At 38.1% G+C, this 20,550-nt stretch overlaps 1 protein-coding gene across 3 annotated transcripts in view; it reads left to right on the forward strand.

The window, feature by feature from the left end:
* Window positions 1-20,550, forward strand: part of CNOT2 (CCR4-NOT transcription complex subunit 2) — a 129,348-nt gene that overhangs the window by 96,103 nt on the left and 12,695 nt on the right. For all 3 annotated transcript variants that reach the window (XM_034771379.1, XM_034771389.1, XM_034771369.1), the window contains 7 exons: window positions 1,055-1,202; window positions 1,850-2,032; window positions 5,568-5,647; window positions 7,174-7,299; window positions 9,197-9,321; window positions 12,210-12,330; window positions 12,438-12,594. In XM_034771379.1, coding sequence (XP_034627270.1) covers window positions 1,055-1,202; window positions 1,850-2,032; window positions 5,568-5,647; window positions 7,174-7,299; window positions 9,197-9,321; window positions 12,210-12,330; window positions 12,438-12,594 — 940 coding nt within the window. The remainder of the gene's footprint in view (window positions 1-1,054; window positions 1,203-1,849; window positions 2,033-5,567; window positions 5,648-7,173; window positions 7,300-9,196; window positions 9,322-12,209; window positions 12,331-12,437; window positions 12,595-20,550) is intronic.

The following is a 20,550-nucleotide window of genomic DNA, read 5'->3' on the forward strand; positions in this document are numbered from 1 at the left end:
GGGGCTCGGGGGACGGGCTGGGGACCTGCGGTGCCGGGGGTGGGCCGCGCCTCCTCCCCCCCCCCCTTACCTGCTTCAGGCTTCCCGCGACTCAAATGTTCGCGGGAAGCAGGGGAGGGGGCGGAGACTTTGGGGAGGGGGCGGGGTTGGGGCGGGGCTGGGGGGCGGGGTTGGGGCCCCTTTAAAGTGTCCTCCTTTCGGAGGCACTAAATATGGTAACCCTAATTTTACATGAAGTTAAATGTACTGTATTTAGTATAAAATAATTCTAAATTGTGTAATTAGCCCATTCTAAAAATAGCATTTATCTTATGTTGAGGGGGTGGTCCAATTACAACTATTACTCTTTGCCAAATACATATTTTTCTATTTTTCTAGTGTTTTTAAAAATGAGTCTGATTTTTTTCCTACTTTCATTTTAAAAATGCTTTTATGAAATGCGTGTGGACTCAGCCAAATATGTATTATTTTTAATTCTTACATAAAAAGCTGTTTGTCATAGCTTTTTAGAAGATAAACATGATGCCAACAGATGACAAAAAAAGAAAATTCTTAAAAACAAGATTGTGAGACACTTTAAAGAACATTAAGTCTTGCTTATCGCTTATATAATTAAAGTTTTCAAAATACAAAATGAGAGCCAAGACACTTGTTTATACTGTTCCTTCAGTTTTAAAGCTATATTTCAGTACTGAGTCTAACAAACCAGTTGGAACATAAAACCTGCAAATTACTGATACAAAAGTAAACCTATAACACTTACTGTAGAATGCAAATATCAATGGAAATGCAATTTTGGTAGTGCTTGTCAAATACAAAAAGCTTTCAAATAAAAAGCCTTTTTTCTGAAAATTACAAAAAGACAGCATATTTGAAATAACTGAGCTTAGATCTTGTAAATAAGGACTTAATTTTTTCACTGCATTTTCTTGCAGCATTACACTAATATTTTTTTAGATTGTCAAATTAGATTAAGTTCCCTTCTACACTGGATGGATAACAGTGATTGCCTGATTGCTACATATTTCCACCCCTCTGAATTTTTTTTCAATAGGTGCACTAGGCCTTCCAATGAGGGGAATGAGCAACAATACCCCTCAGTTAAATCGCAGCTTATCACAAGGCACTCAGTTACCGAGCCACGTAACGCCAACAACAGGGGTACCAACAATGTCACTTCATACACCTCCATCTCCGAGCAGGTATTTATTGGTAGCTGATATTTCTGCAATTGCTTTTTTTCTGCAGAGCAGTTTAAGCATATTTTACCTAAACTACTTTACATTATAGTTAATAAAAAAGAAAAATATTTCCTATTATGGATCACTGCCTGTGTTGAGGAAAATATTTGTAATACACTGTTTGTATGTGTAAGGATAGTGTTCACTTGCAAATTCTGTTGCGTGAACACAAGACATCATTTGACTGCTTTGGTAAATGTTTGGTTAAAATTAGATGCATGTTATACAGCATTCAGAATATCAAGGGGGTAACACAGAAGCACTAATATTAAAAGATTTTATATATCAATTGATTTAGCTATATGGTGTTTTCACACTCATAAGACTTTTATTTCACTTCAAATATTTTTTATAAGTATTCTACACTAGACCTGACCAAGGATTTGTCTAGTCTCATTGTATAAAGGAGCATGTGACTTTTCTAAAGAAACCTAAAACTCTGTACCATTTACTGAAAAGTAATTGCTTAGAATAAATGATGTGCCATATTGAAATTATTCATAAATCTAGCTTGACAGCCTAAAAAATTGATTATTCATTTCAATTCTATACTGAAGTTGAACAGTATTGTATAGGTTCAACTTTTTGGATGGTTTTATCTCTTTCAGGGGTATATTGCCTATGAATCCTAGGAATATGATGAACCACTCCCAGGTTGGTCAGGGCATTGGAATTCCCAGCAGGACAAACAGCATGAGCAGTTCAGGGTTAGGCAGCCCCAACAGAAGCTCGCCTAGCATAATATGTATGCCAAAGCAGCAACCCTCTCGACAACCTTTTACTGTGAACAGGTAAGACTGATTTGGTCAAGGTATATACATGCAGGTATGGGGATGTTCAGCAGCATTCCTGAAATAAAAATCTAGTTTTATCCATTATTTTAAAGTTTGAAGTGGTGAATTCTTACTGCCAGGAGACTGTGTCTGCTTTGAAATGTACATAAGATTCTCTTGATTGAAGCCTTAAAACTAAATTTTGCCTGGCCACTGTCATTCACTTCTGTTCCTGCAAAAATACATATTTAAACAGTTGTTTTTAAAGTGCAAGTTGGGGTTTTCTTTGTGCACATTTTAACTTTAGTGCTGGTTATAAGTTACATTAAATGCACTTGGAAAAAAATAAGGCAAGAATTAAAAATATAATAGTTCTTTGAGAATTGCCTCTGTAGATTCACATGCTTTTGGAGTTTTGCGCCTCTGTGCTGCAAGCCACGCAACCATTTGGAAAGCATTGACTTGCCCTCCTGTAGAGTTGAGCATTCCTTGCAAACAGCCTCTGTTCCTTTCCTTCCACTGTAGGCATAGGTCTCAGAATCATCAATCACTTAACAGTAACACAATGCAAGATAAGATATGTTTGGTTTATATTGATTTTGAAGTTCTGTTTATATAGACAGTTTAAAAGAATCATAACTGTAGTTTGGTTTCAGAAGAAGTGGGCTGTAGTCCACGAAAGCTTATGCTACAATAAATTTGTTAGTCTCTAAGGTGCCACAAGTATTCCTGTTCTTCTTTTTGTAGTTTGGTTATAACTGCTTTTCCACACCTTATGGTAGTATGTCCACCCAATGTTAGTGTTCCCAATCCCCACCTTTTCTTCATTTAAATCTCTCTGTACTGTTTGCAAACTAACTCATGTCAGTCATATGCCTTCTCCAACCCAACATTATGTAAAAAAAGAATGAGAGGGAGAGAAATTTTAAAATAATGTTTTTAATCTCTTAGTTTGTGCAATTCCTATCCACTTCAAGAAAAGATGATCTTGCTGATCTCCTCAGCCAGCCACAGTAGGGATTTGGCAGCAGTAGTTCAAATCCCTGCCTTGTGGCATGAGAGGGGTCTTTTGGTCCTCTCACTCTATAGCAGAGGAGGGCAAATTATGGCCCGCGGGACCGTCTGGCCTGGCCCCTTTGCTCCCAGCCAGGAAAGATAGCCCCCGGCTCCTCCCCTGCAGCCTCAGCACTGCGCACTGCCAGTGCTCTGGCCCATTGCTCCTCCTGAGCAGCATGGTAAGGGGGCGGGGAGCGGGGGGGTTGGATAAGGGACAGGGAGTCATGGGGGGCAGTCAGGGGACAGGGAGCAGGGGGCGGTTGGATGGGGTGGAGGTTCTCGGGGTGGGGTGGTCAGGGGACGGGGAACGGGGGGGTTGGATAGGCGTGGGAGTCCCGGGGGGGCCTGTCAGGGGGCGAGGGTGTGGATAGGGGTCAGGGCAGTCAATAGACAGGGAGCGGTTGGATGGGGGCGGAGGTTCTGGGGGGGTTGGCAGTCAGGGGATGGGAAACAGGGAGCAGTTGGATGGGGAGGAGGTTGGGGGGCAGTCAGGGGACGGAGAATGGGGGGGGTTAAACGTGTGGGAGTCCTGGGGGGCCTGTCGGGGTGGGGGTGTGTATAGGGGTCAGGGCAGTCAGGGGACAGGGAGCGCGGAGGGGGGGTCCCGGGGGAGCAGTTAGGGGCGGGGGGTCCTGGGAGGGGGCGGTCAGGGGACAAGGAGCAGTGGGGGTTGGATGGGTCAGAGGTTCTGAGGGGGGCAATCAGGGGGCGGGAAGTGGGATGGGGCAGATTGGGGGTGGGGGGCCAGGCTGTTTGGGGAGGCACAGCCTTCCCTACCCAGCCCTCTATACAGTTGTGCAACGCCGATGTGGCCCTCGGGCCAAAAACTTTGCCCACCCCTGCTCAATAGGCTACCTCGGCATGTTTGCTAATGAATATCAGCAAGTAAAGGGTCAAATAAATTAGTGTTTATATAAAAAAAAAGCCTCATTAACATTATTTGAGATGCCCCTTTTTTTAGTTTTCAGCAGTAATTCAGAGATGATGAAATCTCAGTATGCAGTAGCTTTTGAATTATTGCCTTCATCTTTTATGTACATACATCATATGCTTTCTTCTTGCGTCCCTCTCCCATTTAGGAAGAGATGATCACTAGTAACCAGGTTGCTATTTTTTATTGAAGCTATTTCCAGTGTGGGGTTATTCACTTGACTTTAAAAGCAAATATATACATACAAGTCTATAAATACACATGTTAAATTACACTACAAATGCCACTGTTAATACTGAATTTACAGACATCAGTACTAGTGTGGATAAACTTAAAAACTTAATGAAGATTTGATGAATTTTCTTGACGGTCACATAATTGATAATCACTTCCATAAAATATTCTCTAAACATATCCCCCAATTTGAACAAAGTGTTGGCTATTTCAAAATGTATAGAATATTTAACTTTCTCCTCATCAACTACCTCCGTTTTCCTAAAGAGGCAGCACTATGTATTGATAGAAAGTTGGATAACCCACAGGTAAAAAACAACTGTGGGGCAATTTTTTCTCCTGCTGTCTGACCTCTTGTATCTCTCTGAAATCCCTAGTCTGAGGACTCTCTTAATTGCTGGATTTTATTTGTTGAGATGCGTTGTGTGAAAAGTACTATATATCAGCAGGCTATATTGCATGCCCTTACTAACTACATCAAGATTGACTGTCTTGTCAGTGGTCTCACCTGATTTAGAATTCCAGAAGATGCCAGAAATCTGTTTCTTCAAGTGGCTGATAGATAGAAGTCAAAGGGTTTGATGTATTCCAAATACACCACCTTGCTGAAGCCAAGCTGAACAGGGTCATTCTGCACTTATTGTTCCCCTACTCAATCTCTTGAACTGTGTTGGGGGAACTGAAAGCAGTTTCTCTTGACCCACCTAGGGTGATTATGGCTGCTAGTAGGCAAAGTAAGTTGTCTAGTTCCCTGATTGATGTGTGCCCACATATGGGAAACTGTAAACGCAAAAGGTTAAGGGGGACAGCCTTTTTTACTTTTTCTTTTTTTAGACGTTGGCCTAATTGCTTTTCTTAATAAAGCATGAGAGAAACTAGGAGTTAATCTCGGCTTGATCTGTCCATGCTATCTTGTCAAAATATCATCTTGACTTTATTGTATCATATACCTTAGCAAAGTCAAGATGGTGTCTACTGTATTCTATTTATCTATAGATATATCAACTTTGTCATGATTCACTTATGAACTTATTTTAATGCCTATGGCTCTGTTATCCTTAAGTCTTAGCATTTTTCTTAATATTCTATTAGAAATTTATAATAAAATTGTCTTGATTAATTGCCCCATTGTTTATACAAATTTGACAAGTGCAAAGTATAAAACGGTGAAAACTGAATTTGAAAGATGAATGCAGGTTTCTTAGCTTGTGATAACTCAAGTGAGGTGTTAATGACGTCTCTTCATTTTCCTTTCTTGTCCTGTCTTCTCTCACTCAATTGAAGTTAGAAAGTGTTTATTTTTGTATCTGAAGTTTTTGTTTTTGTGCACAGTATGTCTGGATTTGGAATGAACAGGAATCAGGCATTTGGAATGAATAACTCCTTATCAAGTAACATTTTTAATGGAACAGGTGAGTTTTTTTTCTTTAAATAGGTAGAGTATGAAGTACAATAGGAGGTATATATGTTAGCTGGTTAAAACCCCAAATTGTTAAAGATATTTGTATCTCTAATTGTGAATTTTTGTAATTATGCTTAATGACTTTGTACAGAATTGTTCCCAGTACTTAAGAATATGCATATAAATTGGAACACTGACATTAATATATGACAAATGTGTAATTCAGTTTTTAAGATCGTATGTAAAATACGAAATCATGTAGGTAGTAGCAAATGGCATAAAAATAACACTTCTGAAATTATACTAGAAATTAATATTTATATTACTTTTAAAGACAAAGTAGAAAAACTTAAATTACACTGAAAATAGTTTGTTTTGCATGGATTTTTTTTTAATATACAAACATACATTTGTAACAGCCAGTTTCAATGTCAAAAATAATTTAAAGATCCAGGGACAACAAAGGGATGAGCCTGTTAAATGTTTGTTAATCTGTAGGCGGGGTTTAGTATGAAAATATTATGGTGAACAACTTCTTTAAAAACTATTTTTAGAAATCTTCCCTTATTTCCAACTCCTCTTACACAGATATAAAAAATGATCCTTTTCAATCAGTAGTCCAGGTTGTGACAGTTTCTAGGAATTCGAGACTGTTCATTTGTATTAAAACTATATATAATATCATCCACAAAAATGCTTTACTTTAGGTATGTATGGCTATACTAAGCTTTCTGTATATAACTACAAGGTTATAATTTCATCTTTAAAATACTGATGATGTCATAAAGTAAAAGGGTAATGCCCAAGTGGTTTGTGTAGTCACTAGAACCCTGTGATGGCATTATAAACCTGTAATTCAAAATTTGTATATACTCTGATACCAGTTGCAAATTGGAATTCATGCCTTACCCTGGGTTTTACTACGTGTCTTCTGAAATTGCTTCATTATTCTGCCTTGTCCTGCGTTAGCAGCGATTAAAGGGCTCCTACAGCGCTGCCACTGATACTACTACTTCCCCTCTCCAAGCCCTTCTCTTGCTAGCTCCCTATTGTCAGTGAATCCTTTCTTTCCCACTATGGAACCACTGATAACTTCAGTCCTGTAATTTACAGGTACAGTGTCACATTCATGATTCTTGGCATATATTATTGAGTTGCTATTTTAAAAATAAAAAATGCTCTATAGCCTAGCCTTGTCATCTAGGCTTTTCTTTTCTTTTTTTAAATTTATACAGAATACTGATAGAAACTTGAAGAGAAAATTAAGTGTTCTCCTACCTTTTAGTGGTGGGATTTTATTTCTTCAGCATATCATCTGTTGCTAGCACTATAAACCATGGAAATCACATCTTGGTGACAGGAGGTGGTGTGTGTTGAACATTTTAACGAAATCAGTTTGTTTGAATGTACATGTTCGTGAAGAGAAAATATTTTTGATCCTTTTATTGTTTGATGAAGAAAAATGTGATTTCATGTATTGCAGTCCCTGTGTAAAAAATTCAAGGTGGTTAAAAAACAGAGTGCTTTTTATTTTAGATGGAAGTGAAAATGTGACAGGACTGGACCTTTCAGATTTTCCAGCACTAGCAGACAGAAATAGAAGAGAAGGAAGTGGCAACCCAACTCCATTAATAAATCCATTAGCTGGAAGGGCTCCCTATGGTAAGAATGTACTTCTGAAAACATTTGTTGAATAAAATAAATGTTTACTTGCCCGATTCGCATATGGCTGTTTGTAATACATTGTTATGAGACAGTGGGTAACATTTTCAAAAGTGTCTAGATCCCATTGACCATCAGTAAGACTTAGGCTCCTAAGTCGTCATTTTCAAAAGTGACTGAGACACTTACAATCTGGTCATCTTGATGCTTTTGAAAACATTACCCAACATCTCTGCAGTTGGAAGTTGACTTCAAACATGTTGCAAGTCATTATAACTCAGTTGTTTAAATTCACCTTTGATTGAAAACTGGCCATTTTTTATTTTTTTTTTCAGTCTGGATATGCATATTTTTAAATAGCTTAATTTTTTTGTTTCCTATCAAATTGATTGCCTGTCTTTTAAATGCCTGTTAATCAAATTGTCGTAGCGTACCTTGTATATACATTTTATTTCTAAAATAAACTAACATTAAAAAGTCAGCATTTGCTAAGAGATGTGACATCATATCAGAGATGCTACAGTTTCCTCCTATACTGTGCTACCTATTGACTTTTTAATAGGGATCACAGTACTTGATGCTTATTGACCTTTTTTTTGTTTAAAGTACTAAATAGACATATCTTATGCAATAGAACTACTTGTAGAATAGTTAAAAATTATCTTTGCTCATGTGACTTGTAGTATAAGTCATCAGGGTAGCTTAGCCTCAAAGTACAACTTTTTCTTGTTCCTTAATATATGTTTGTCCTGCATATCACTTCTGCATATCACTTGGGCAGTTGCTGTTATATAAATTATCATTGGGTACTACAGGAAAGAGGGTATTAAGTTTTTTTAGCTCATTCTCCAAATTTCTGACAGAAAAAGCTCTGTTACCTTTAGAATATCAATCAAAATTTTGCTAAAAGATCGTATTTGCGTCTATAAATACCAGAATCCATTTATTCAGAAGAAAGAAGAAACAGGATTCAGTAAACCAATTTCCTAAATTGAAAAAAAGGGAGCTTTGATCTCTTCTTGACCTCAGAACACTGGAAAATGTCTGTCAACTATTGATACGCTTTAGCTCATCTACACCTATCCAGAACCTCTGAAAAATGAGCTCTAGGTTTCCTTCTATCTGCACTTATCCTGCATCAGAGGTCTGAGGAGTAATTTGCAGCCAGTTACTATATTATTTCTGTATGTCTGAGCAAGAGGTTGTTGACCCCGGGAGTCCTTTTTTTTTTTTTTTTTTTTTTTTTTAATTGGTACAATAAATAATGCTTCTCTTCAGTCCCTGGATCCGATCTTCCAGTATGAATGACCTACTTTTCTGAAATTAGGGTCAGAGCATTGAAGCCAGCTGATATCTGCAGACTTGCATTTTTCCTACTGTTTAAGTCACTGGCAAGTATAATATAGTGATGTTCTATTGCAAATTACCTGCATGTCTACTTAAAATATATAAGCCTAACCAAATTTCAGAAAACATTTTCAGAATTTAAAGGAAAACCGATTTCAATAAAAAAAAAAATCTGTATCCTTTTTATCAAATTGCTTTAATATCATTTTAAAACTCCTCTCAAGGTTCTTCTGCTTATTCAGATGTTGTGTAAGATGTTCAGTGTTAATAGTAAAACTATTGGGCATAATTAATTCTTAGTGTAACTTCAATAAAAACAGTTCAGTTGTGCTAGTTATTAATTTGGTACCAAAGTTTTCTACATCTAATTTAAATAAGAGAACTGAGTCATTGACGTATGGTTCCAGTAAACCAACACACTTTCATTTTTTTTCATATTTCCTGTTCTTTTAAAGTCTGTTGCACTGTACCAATCGCTCATAAAAGCAGCAGCAGAAAAATGTTTTCATAATAGTTATTAATATTGTATTTGCTCTCATTTGGATCATAGTCGGAATGGTAACAAAACCAGCAAGTGAGCAATCCCAGGACTTCTCAATACACAATGAAGATTTTCCAGCATTACCAGGCTCCAGTTACAAAGATCCAACATCAAGTAATGATGACAGTAAATCTGTAAGTGAATGTTAAAACTTTATTTTTTCCCTCCAGTGATTACGTTTTGTTTTTCAACAACCTAGTTTAAAATTGGCAGTAAAGCAATTTGAGTACACTTGTACTTCAAGGTGACAAATTTTAAGAGGTCTTCTATAAACTACTCAGTAATTGAAATATCACTATATGTACTATGCAGATTGGCTTTCCTGGGGAATCAGTTGTCTTCTGACCATGAAAATGACCTTAATAACAGATTATTTTTGTGGGGCGGGGATCAAATTACTTTCTCAGTTTCAAAAAAGTCCTGTGTACTTTTATGTACACTTTTGGAGATAGAAAACCCGAGTTTAATTGTTTCTTTCAGGTACACCTCACAAAGTTTGCTTCTAGAATCAAGATATAATTGTTCTAAAATTCCCGTGCTGAGTTTTAACATAGGGAGATACTTCCAGTTCAGATCCCTCTTCTTAGCTAGATTCACATGTTACTTTCTCCAATAATAATAATAATAATAATAATACTTTCCACAGTACAGCACCTTCCACTGAGGTTCTCAAAATTCTTTATAAACTTAATGAGTTAAGTCTCGCAATGTCCATGAGAGCTAGGTAAATATTATTCCCCATTTTTATATAGATAGGGAAATAATGGGATAAAGTGAGCTTAACCAAATATCACACAGGAAATCTGTATCATTAAGATTTCTAACTCCTAATACCTTGTCTTAACCACAATACTATTTTGCATCCTTTTAGTTATTACATATTTACATGTATAACTTTATTGACTCTGAAAGTTTGGTAATATTGGTATCTATCAGCAATGTAAATATTAATAGTGTAATTGCATGGTTTGGGGTTGTTTGTCCTAAGATATCCATATTCCAGTGTAGTTTGATTATAGCAAGGTTTAGCAAATATTGGTGGGTTTTTGTGATTCTAGTTGGTCATTCATATTGTTACATATACAGTATTTACTGGATATTTAAATAAGAATAAACTTGTAAAAAGATTTTTTTTCCTCTTCAGTTAATGTGGCAAGTCATGAGTGGCAGAGGTATTAAAGTAGGAACTGTTTAATTCAATTCAAGTTCTTTGATCATAGATTTCATTAATAAACTATGGGTAGTATGTAGTGTTCCATGGAAATCATAAAAATTAAATTCAGGGGATTTACAAGTAAAACAGAGAGTGTAATTATCTCCCCAGTTAAAACCACAGTCCTGGTGCACGTGAGATCATGGAGCTGATTTGATAATACAAATAAGACTAGCAAAGTGGCTAATGTAAAAAAATCCTAGATTCTGTACTTTAATGGGCATTTCAGAGTGGTTGATCTCAACTATGTACAACTGGTTTTGGGTTAATGCTTAACTTTTTGAACTTGGATGATTCATAGAATTTCCCACCCATTAATCTCTGCAAAGAAACTGCCAAAAGGGGAAATATCCTAGATCTGTACTAGCACCATATACCCTTTGGAATTTTTCAGTGAAGTATCATGAATCATTGTAACCCTGGGAGATTCAACCATTATTGCCAAAATTAGCATTTATCCACATTACACACTTGGATTTTTGAAGTAGTATAAAGCCTTTGCAGCATCCAAGAAGCTGTTGAAAGATATGGGAGTGAAGCTACTTTGTTGCATGCAGTCCTGCTATCTGTGGAGGTCAAATTCTTCATTTTTCATTCCCTGGAGGAAGCTGTTAAGGTTTGCCACTACTCAAAAATAGGAGGTAGAAGCAGACTCCGAGAGGGATTGGATAAAAATTGAACTGATACTATGTGATTCTATAAAAAGTTGTCTTGTCAAAAAGTCACAGTACTATGCAGGCAGTATGTCCTGATGTTCTGCCGTTTGAAACAGCAGTACGTCAGTGCACACTAGAAAAATTTTAGTGTGCAGCAGCAAGATCCATATGGGCAGTTAGGAGGCAGCATGCTGAAGCACTGTTGATTTACACCTGAACTTGCTGCGCACCAAACGGCCTTTTAGACGTGTCTAATTTCTTTTATTGTCCCTTCCTGTGATGTCTTCTCTAGACATTGGGCTCTTCAGAGTAGTATCCTGGCAGTGTGGCGCCATGCATTCTATGGTGTTGTAGAAATAGTAAATAGAAATGATGACAGAAAAACAATTTGCAGTAGAGAGCAAACATTTTATACAATTTTTTTGTCAAATATAGTGTTATACCTCTTTCCTAACTGGTGAGTGCCAACTGTAGTTTGCTTGCTTCTGTAATTGGTCCCGTTATTATATCCAGTGTCAGCCACTGCAGCTCAGAGGGGCTCTCTATGTGGAGACGAGACTGTTGGCTGGCATGTGAAGCGAAGGGCCCACGAGCACCTCCTGTGTCATGCACTCATTTAGAAATGCTGCAGTTTACTCTTCCCATTGAATATTCTGCTCCAAGTGTGTACAAAATATTTAAATATCCTGACCTTTTACATTTGAGATTATAGATTTGGGAGTAGTTCTTATTTTAGGGATTGTAAAAATGACAAAGGCATTAATCATACCTACAGATTGGTAACAGAACACGAGGACTTCAACTGACAAACAGAGCTGTGGTTTACATGTTGCTCATAAGTAAGCTCTGAAAAGTGTGGAAAACTACGTCTTTGTTTTTAATTCCTTTATGTTCAAATACCAGGGGTGTGTGTGTTTTTGTTGTTGTTGTTGTTGTTGTTGTTTTCCCAAAACTTAAAACTGAATTACCTTGTAGTGTGGCAGGGCACTTAATTTCTTTTGGGATATGAATAACTGAACAGACTTCAGCATCACAGTACCACTGTCGATGGCTTTTGAAGAGCGCTTGATTCAGAAGGGCTGCTTAACCAAGTTTTCCCTGTTGGTTTGTTTTCTATCATGTTAACTTGCACAAATTACTTGTTTCTTAATAGAATTTGAGTACATCAGGCAAAACATCTTCTAGTGCAGACGGACCCAAATTCCCTGGAGATAAAAGTTCAACAACGCAAAACAACAACCAGCAGAAAAAAGGGATCCAGGTGCTACCTGATGGTATGCTTGAGTCTTTTTTTGATAAATCACTTGAAAATACTTTCAGATGATCTTGTTGATTCCTCCACTTTTTGAAAGGAGAAAATTAATTGGTTGTTCTTGCCCAGGTCGGGTTACTAACATTCCGCAAGGGATGGTGACGGACCAGTTTGGAATGATTGGCTTGTTAACATTCATCAGGGCAGCAGAGACGGACCCGGGAATGGTACATCTTGCATTAGGAAGTGACTTAACAACACTAGGTCTCAATCTCAACTCTCCTGAGTAAGTTCTGTTTTCAATACTGTCATCAGTTTTGTTTTTATTATGCTGCTGTTCATAATATTGGGTTCATTTAGTTCACACATGAATATAAAAAAAACTGCAGATACTTTGACAAATTAAATTTGAAAATGCAATGACAGTAAAGTAAAGCTTTCATTAATAAGAGAACTGTGCTTCAAGGCATATTGAGATCTTGTTTTGCAATCTTTCAGTAAGCTAGGAGGCTCTCTTTACTCCCTTAACTTGTTAAGGATTTTTTCAGGAACGCTTTAGTGTGGTGTTAATAAATTTCATGCATAAATTATTTTTTAAATAAAAATTTTCCTTGAGGATATTTACATTTAACAATCAAGCAGCATTCTTATTGTAAATTAAACTTGCACTGATGTAATAACAAGCTGTACACCTTCATAGTTGCATTGTATAGTTGTATTGTTATCTTCAAGAGCAGTATACCTTTTGAAGTTAATTTCTAGTCCGTTAGCTATTTTATATTCTCCATGTGCATAATTGTGAGCCCTCCACCATGATATCACAGGGCAGTAAGGGATTTTAAGGAATCTCTTATACCTCTGTGTGGACTACCCATATCACCAGAGCCTGTGTTGGGAGGCAAGAGGGGAACAGCTGCTGGCATGCTGCTACTTCTCCTTCCATACATGTGGGAAGTAAGCGGAGTATTGGTTCTGCCCCCCCCAACACATCTGCCCACATAATTGAGCTGCTGTAGAGTGGGAAGTCATATGGATCAAGGGAAAAGCAGGAAACAAGAGTCACATCTCTTTCTTACCTTGTTTCTGGGGCAGTTCAGCGGCATACTATCTCTTACTCCAGCTGGATTGAAGAATTACAATCCTGCCTCATGTCTTGTGAGCTACATGGGCAAACTTGGGACATGGAGCTCTAAAGATTTTGTTTACTCTGCATCACCTAATAAACAGAGTACTAAAAACATAATTCATCTAAAGATATTTGATGCATGACCCACCTACAGAAGAACCTTGCTGAACTTCATAGTTTATTCTCTCTCTCAAAAAAAAAAAAAAATAGATGGTCTCTTTTTTTTTTTCCACCAAAGATTTGTATACTATGTTTATTGAAATTTTATGAATGCACACAATAAACCAACCAGCAAAACCAGATTGGAATGGTACATATAGATGAAAGGAATTCTTTGCACTTCACATTTCTCAGATTATATACACATGAAATAGGTATGTATGTGAGTTCAAGAAGGATTGGAGAGAGAGAGAGAGAGAGTAAAAAAAGATGAAACAAGAAAGAGTAAGAAGAAAAAAAGTGGCATTCTGGAATCTGCACTCCTTATACAGTAATTAGCACTAATTTATATATATCCCTCATGTAAACTGATTATTTTCAGGAATTACTCCATTTCTCAACATTTTTTCAGAACATTGTTCCATTAGAGAGACAAAGTGGGCGAGGTAATATATTTTATTGGACCAACTTCTGTTGGGAGAGAGACAAGCTTTCAAGCTGACACAGAGTTCCATTGGTATTCTCAGAACTACACTTGTGCACCTTAACCACTCTTCTAATACGAATGGCTTTAGATTCTGCAGAATGAAAAGACTTAGTGCTGCTCTTACAGATGACTTCTTGTTTGAGTGTGATGGATTTTTTCTACTTCACTGAGAACATGAGTTTTAAATAGCTATACTAAGAAATAACTCTTCTCACTACTAGCTCCATAATCTGTAGCATTGATTTAATTTTGATTGTCTGAGTAGGTGCATCTCCAGGATGTGCGCAATATCAGAGTTGTTTGATATTTCCAATACAGATTGTCTTCAGAAAGGCTATGTTTGAACAATCAGCTTAGAGCAAAGTACATCTGAATTCAGTATTTTAAAGTAGATTTAAGTGTAATTTAGCACATGTAATTGATTATTTGAGTTTTTGGTACAATTTTGTCCCACTCTTTGCTAGTAAAACTAGCATTTAAAATCCTTTCATCTAAATCTTAGGTAATTTATTTTTAGCTTTGGTTATAGCTATATATATAAAAAATAGTAATGGTTTAGAATGACATTTTTCATGGTGTTAATATATGAAATTAAAGGTATTTTATTGTGGTGGTTTATTGGTATGCTATGCATCTCCTCTATTCGATAAAAGTCCAATTTGTTGTCATGATTGTTGGTAATTAGTTAACTGGATTTTTTAAGTTTTTAATAGGGAATCGTTTCATACAGAGTATTTACGATCTTCCTTGGATGCATATTATTCAAGTGACAACATTGGATCCATGTATATGTCTATATATTTGTGTTGTAATCCCTGCTTTTAGTCTGGTTTTGGAGCTTTTACAGTTGATGATACAGATAGAAAATTTGCTATTTTATTTTACTGCCCTCAAAGTTAGTGATACGTTTTTGCCTAGTGTGACAGTCAGTCATCACTGCACTTTAAATCAGCGGTTCTCAACAGGGGTTCTGCGAACCCTTTCAGGGAGGTCTGGGGCCCCGCGGCTAAAACCCAGAGCCTGAGCCCCAGCAGCTCCCGTGGGGCTGAAGCCAGGACCCAAGCGGGTGAAGCCCTGATGTCTGGCATCCCCCGCGCGGCTGAATCCTGGAGCCCTGAGCGCCCTGGTCCTCCCCACAGGGCAGAAGCCCTGAGCCCATGGGCAGAGTTGGGAGGCATGGGGGTGTTGCCTCCCTCCCCCCAAAACTACACTGTAAGAGCAGGGCAATCCTGGGGCAGCTCCACCCCCCACACACACCTCCTCCTCCCCCCTCAACCCCCCGCCAGGTCAGAGGCGGGAAGCCAGAGCTGGGCAGTGTGGGACAGCTGCTGCTCTGACTGGTGCCATGGAGCAGGCAGCTATGGTGTTCCCTTGTCTCCTGCTGGTGCAGGGGGTTGAAGCTGCTCCTCCGCTCCCAGCCCCCTTTGCTCATGCAGCTGGTAAAAGCTGACTGGGCGGGGGGACCCGGCTTGGTGGCTGGCAGAGCCCTCGGGGAACTGGGACCGCAGGGGAGCCCTCCCGACGCACAGCCCCTAGCTATCCCTCTCCCTGCAACCTGAGTCTACCCTCACCTTGAGCTACCCCCCTTCCCACACACAGCCCTTAGGTACCCTATTCGCTGCACCCTGAGCTGGTTTCAAACTCTTTGAGCTGAGCTCCCCCCTCCCATCTTTGAGTTATAGAGAGAATAGAAGTTGATACAGTACTGATAGGAATTGAAGAGAAACAGTCAAATGAAAGAGTCCAGTTACATCACATGAAGGCAGTCAGCTAAATATTGACAAATTTTATAAGTGCTTTTATACAAATGCTAGAAGTCTAAATACTAAAATGGATGAACTTGAGTGCCTTGCATTAAATGAGGGTATTGGTATAATAGACGTCACAGAAACTTGCTGGACGATGATAATCAATAGAACACGATAATACCAGGGTATAAAATATATAGGAATGGCAAAGTGGGTTGTGCTGGTGGGGAAGTGACATCATATGTGAAAGAAAGAATAGAATCAAATATAGTAAATATCCGAGAATCTCTGTGGACAGATATTCTATGCTTCATTAATGAGAGTATACCAGTAGCAATATACAACCAGACCAGGATGGTGACAGTGACTATGAAATGCTCAGGGAGATTAGAGAGGCCACAAAAATTGAAAACTCAATAATAATGGGGATTTAACTAACCGTATATTGACTAGATACGTGTCAAGGACAGGATGCAGAATTAGAATTTCTAGATACCATAAATGACTGCTGCTTGGAGCAGCTAGTTCTGGAATCCCCAAGGGGAGAGGCAATTCTTGATTTAATACTAAGCAGAGCACAGAATCTGGTTCAAGAGGTAAATATAGTGGAACCACCCAGTAATAGCAACCATAGTGTAATTAAATTTAACTTCCTGGGGGGAAGCGGAAATATCAAAGAAGCCCACCACAGAAGCATTTAACTTCAAAAAGGGGAACTACTCAGAAATGAGGAGACTAGTTAAATGGAAATTAAAAGGAATAGTCACAAAAGAGAAATGCCTGCAAGCTGCATGGAAGCTTTTTAAAAACACTGTTAATAGACACTCAAATTAAATGACAGAGTCCTGATAGAGTGCGTGAATATTCACCAACGAAAGCTTATGCTCCAATACATCTGTTAATTTATAAGGTGCCACAGGACTCTTTGTTGCTTTTTACTGATCCAGACTAACACGGCTACCCCTCTGATACTCAAATTAAATGTATATCCCAAATACAAAACAAAAAACAGAAGACCACAAATGTGCCACCATGGCTAAACTGAGTAAAAGAGGCAGTTAAAGGCAAAAAAGCATCCTTTAAAAATTGGAAGTCAGATCCTACTGAGGAAAATAGAAAGGAACATAAACTCTGGCAAGTCAAATGTAAAAGTATAATTAGGCAGGCCAAAAAATAATTTGAAGAGCAACTAGCAAAAGACACTAAAACTAACAATTCTAAACTGTATCAGAAGCAGGAAGCCTGCCAAACAATCAGTGGTATTAAAGAAGCACCACAGAAAGACAAGGCCGTTACGAGGAAGCTAAATGAATTTTTTGCATTGGCCTTCTTTGCGGAGGATGTGAGGGAGATTCCCACACCTGCATCATTCTTTTTGGGTGAAACATCTGAGAAACAGCCCTAGATTGAGATGTCAGTAGAGGCAGTTTTGGAACAAATTGATAAATTTAACCGTAATAAATTGCCAGTACCAGATGGTATTCACCCAAGAGATCTGAAGGAGCTCAGATATGAAATTGCAGAACTACTAATTGTGGTATGTAACCTATTGCTTAACTCAGCCTCTGTATCAGATGACTGGAGGATAACTAATGTAAAGCTGATTTTTGAAAAAGGCTCCAGTTCAATACTTGGCAAACTGGTTGAAAATATTGTAAAAACCAGAATGATCAGATACATAGGTGAACATGATTTGATGGGGAAGAGTCAGTACAGCTCTTGTAAAGGGAAATCATGCCTCACCAATCTAGTATGTCAGCACGCATGTGGACAAGGTTGATCCAATTGATATAGTGTACTTGGTTCTTCAGAAATGTGTTCTTCAACATATTCATTAACAATCTGGAAAAAGAGGTAAACAAAGTCAGGTGGCAAAGTTTGCAGATGATACAAAATTACTAAAGATAGTTAAGTCCAAATCTAACTGCAGGGAGTTACAAAGAGATCTTACAATACTGGGTGACTAGACAGCAAAATGGCAGATGAAATTCAGTGTTGATAAATGCAAGTAATGCACATTAGAAAACATCATCCCAACTATATATACAAAATGATGGGGTCTATTTTAGTTGTTACCACTCAAAGAAGAGTGGAGTTGTTGTAGACACTTGTCTGAAAACTTCTGCTCAACGTGCAGTGGCAATCAAAAAAGGTAATGTTAGGAACCATTAGGAAAGTGATAGATAATAAGACAGAAAATATCATACCACTATATAAATCCATGGTACGCCCACACTGTTCTGGGAGCCCTATCTCAAAAAAAGATATACACCTCTACCCCGATATAACGCGACCCGATATAAAACGAATTTGGATATAACGCGGTAAAGCAGTGCTCCAGAGGGGCGGGGCTGCACACTCCGGTGGATCAAAGCAAGTTTGATATAACGCGGTTTCACTTATAATGTGGAAAGATTTTTTTGGCTCCCGAGGACAGCATTATATTGATGTAGAGGTGTATTAGGATTGGAAAAAGTACAGAAAAGGGCAACCAACAATTATTAGGGGAATGAAAGTTTCTATATGAAGGGAGATTAAAAAGGCTGGGGAGTGTTCATCTTAGAAAAGAGATTAGGGGTGGGAAGGAATATAAAGTCATAATTGGTGTGGAGAAAGTGAATAGGAAAGTGTTATGTGAAGGGATAAATAACAAGAACCAGGGGTCGCCCAATGAAATTAGCAGGTTTAAAATAAACATAAAGGACTACTTCTCCACACAGTGCACAGTCAGCCTGTGGAACTCATTGCCATGGGGTGTTGTGAAGGCCAAAGGCATAACTGGGTTTAAAAAAAATAGAGAAGTTTACGGAGGACAGTTCCATCAATGGCTATCAACTGAGATGGTCAGGGACACAACCACATGCCCTGGATGTCCATAATCTCTGACTGCCAGAAGCTGGGACTGGACGACAGGGAATGGATCACTCAATAATTGCCCTATTCTGTTCATTCCCTCTGAAGCATCTCACATTGGCCACTGTCGGAAGACAGATTACTGGGCTAGATGGACCATTGGTGTGACCCAGTATGTCCGTTCTTATGTTCTTTTGTAGTGTGAAAGTCTCCTGAAATAGTAATCAAATAATTTGTATACTGCCCAGAAGTACAGTAGAACCTCAGAGTTACGAACACGTTCGGAATAGAAGTTGTTCATAACTCTGAACAAAACATTATGGTTGTTCTTTCAAAAATTTACAACTGAACATTGACTTAATGTAGCTTTGAAACTTTACTATGCAGAAAATAAATGCTGCTTTTAACCATCGTAATTTAAATTAAACAAGCACAGAAACGGTTTTCTTACCTTGTCAATTTGTTTTTCCTTTCCCTTTATTATTTTAGTAGTTTAATATAGTACTGTGCAGCATTTGCCCCCCCAATCTCCCACCCACCCCTTTTTTTTGGTCTCTGCTGCCTGATTGCATATGTCTTGTTCAAAATGAGGTGCGTGGTTGACCGGTCAGTTTGTAACTCTGAGCTAAGAGTGTTATCTGCTTAATACAGTGCTTTATGCTTTTCTGTGCCCGTATGAATTCTTTTTATCCCTGGCTCTTGCTTATTCCAAAAGCTAGAAATTCAAAATCTAGAGCAATTGCTATGTTCCATGAGCCAAAGATACTGCTTTAGACAGTTATCCGTTACTCATGTTTTTAGCACACTATACCAAATTTTTAAGGCTACAGTAAAATCTTTTTAAAGTCTTCCAAAACTTAACAGACGTCACAACAAAAGTGATCCGCCTTCCTTATGGAATATAGTAAATAAATCAGGCTTCACATATAGCATGCAGGGGATCATTTCTTTCAAAACTTTACCTATGATAGGCAGATAACATTAGGAAGAAGGGTCTTTTACCCATTGATATTTTTTTTTGCAAAGATATTCACATTACGCTGATTAAAGAAATAGCGTTCTGTGATCTTTAAGGCAGTGTTTAGATGGGTGAGTGAGCCTTTATGTTCCAATTCTTGGGAAGTACTACACAGTTGGAAAGATTTCTCCCAGCAGAAGAAAGGTCTTGGTCGTTTTCCACAGATGCTGCCCCCTGTGATGCCTGCAGTCAGGATATATGAGGATATAAGCTGTTGTCAACCTTGGATTAAAGGTGGTTTATGGTGTAGGCTTGGCACCCCTTGGTCTGGAATCATTTTTCTTTAGAACTTGGTTGGGAATTGGTCTTTTCCTGGTAACTTCCCAGGCTTGAAAGATTTTATAGCACTCTTATGCCTTCCTGCTAGAAGGTGCAAAGATTTAATAAATTAGTAGACTGAAGTCTCATTTGCAAAATATGTCGTCATACTATATTATCACAAACAATTAAAACAAAAGTGCAGCTGCCAAAAAAGTACATCTTGTGATTCACTGTCCTTTTTTGTTCCTCTACCTGCTAATTACCAAACTTCAGTACTTCTCAGTGGATCACTAAGTCATTGGTTCAAATTAGCAAAGTTCTGCAGTGTTTAATTAATAATCTAAAAGCTCCATTTTTTTCTTCTTGAAGTATTATCAAGAATTAAATCAGTGGTTCTCAACCTTTTGTACTGGTGACCCCTTTCACACAGCAAGCCTGTGAGTGCGACCCTCCTTATAAATTAAAAACACTTTTTTTTTTTTTATATTGAACACTATTATAAATGCTGAAGGCAAAACGGGATTTGGGAGTGGAGTCTGTCAGCTTGCAACCCCCATGTAATAACCTCACAACCCCCTAAAGGGTCACGA

Source organism: Trachemys scripta, chromosome 1, assembly GCF_013100865.1.
Source record: "Trachemys scripta elegans isolate TJP31775 chromosome 1, CAS_Tse_1.0, whole genome shotgun sequence".
NCBI classification, from domain to species: domain Eukaryota; kingdom Metazoa; phylum Chordata; order Testudines; family Emydidae; genus Trachemys; species Trachemys scripta.